Genomic DNA, 821 nt, shown 5'->3' with positions numbered 1-821 from the left:
AGGGTTCCAGAAACAGAGGGCCAGCTGGTCCCCTAGAAGTCTGGAACATGGGATAAGCCAAGGCTTGCCTTCAGAACAGGTTTTCCACCACGCAGCCACCCAAGGCCCAGGGCATCCCCAGGTTCATGTGAAGCCTTCCTGCCATGTCCACAGCCCATGCCGACCCCTCCTGGAGCCACTGGAATGCTTGTTCCTGGGCACGTGACAAACGCAGACAGCTTCAGCCTTGCAGGACAACCATGCGCATCTGGCAGCCTTAGCCGGAGGGGGGCCCATAGAAAAGTTGGAGGTGAAGCCAGATGCTATGAGAATACTTTATTAGGCAAAATCGTATACTATAAAAATGCTTTAAAGTGCAGCAGGAGGAGAGGTGAAGACACAAATGAACAAGTGCGTAGTGACACATGGCAGTCAGAACACAGTAAAGAATCCACACTGCTTTCCCCCTTTACCTAGAAAAGGAAAGTTCTAGGCCTCCTCCTCCTTCTCCTCAGCTGTGGCATCCTGATACTGTTGATACTCAGAAACCAGGTCGTTCATGTTGCTCTCCGCCTCCGTAAATTCCATCTCATCCACCCCCTCGCCGGTATAACAATGGAGGAAGGCCTTGCGCCGGAACATTGCTGTAAACTGCTCTGAGACACGCTTGAAGAGCTCCTGGATGGCCGTGTTGTTCCCAATGAGGGTGGCTGACATTTCTAGCCCCCGGGGTGGGATGTCACAGACGACTGTTTTGACGTTGTTGGGGAGCCAGTCAGTGAAGTAGCTGCTGTTATTTTGAATGTTGAACATTTGCTCATCCACCTCCCTCATGGGCATGC

The 821-nt window shown here is 52.3% G+C and overlaps 1 protein-coding gene across 1 annotated transcript; it reads right to left on the bottom strand.

Moving 5' to 3' along the window:
• Window positions 1-468: 468 nt before the first annotated feature.
• LOC105544787 (tubulin beta chain-like) lies at window positions 469-819 on the bottom strand. The gene has a single exon (XM_011987378.1). It carries the CDS (start codon window positions 817-819, stop codon window positions 469-471), a length of 351 nt encoding a protein of 116 aa, XP_011842768.1.
• Between the last annotated feature and the right edge of the window lie 2 nt (window positions 820-821).

Source organism: Mandrillus leucophaeus, unplaced genomic scaffold (genome assembly GCF_000951045.1).
Source record: "Mandrillus leucophaeus isolate KB7577 unplaced genomic scaffold, Mleu.le_1.0 Scaffold1085, whole genome shotgun sequence".
Taxonomy (NCBI): domain Eukaryota; kingdom Metazoa; phylum Chordata; class Mammalia; order Primates; family Cercopithecidae; genus Mandrillus; species Mandrillus leucophaeus.
The sequence above is the reverse complement of the archived record's forward strand: the minus strand, read 5'-3'. Positions and strand labels throughout refer to the sequence as shown.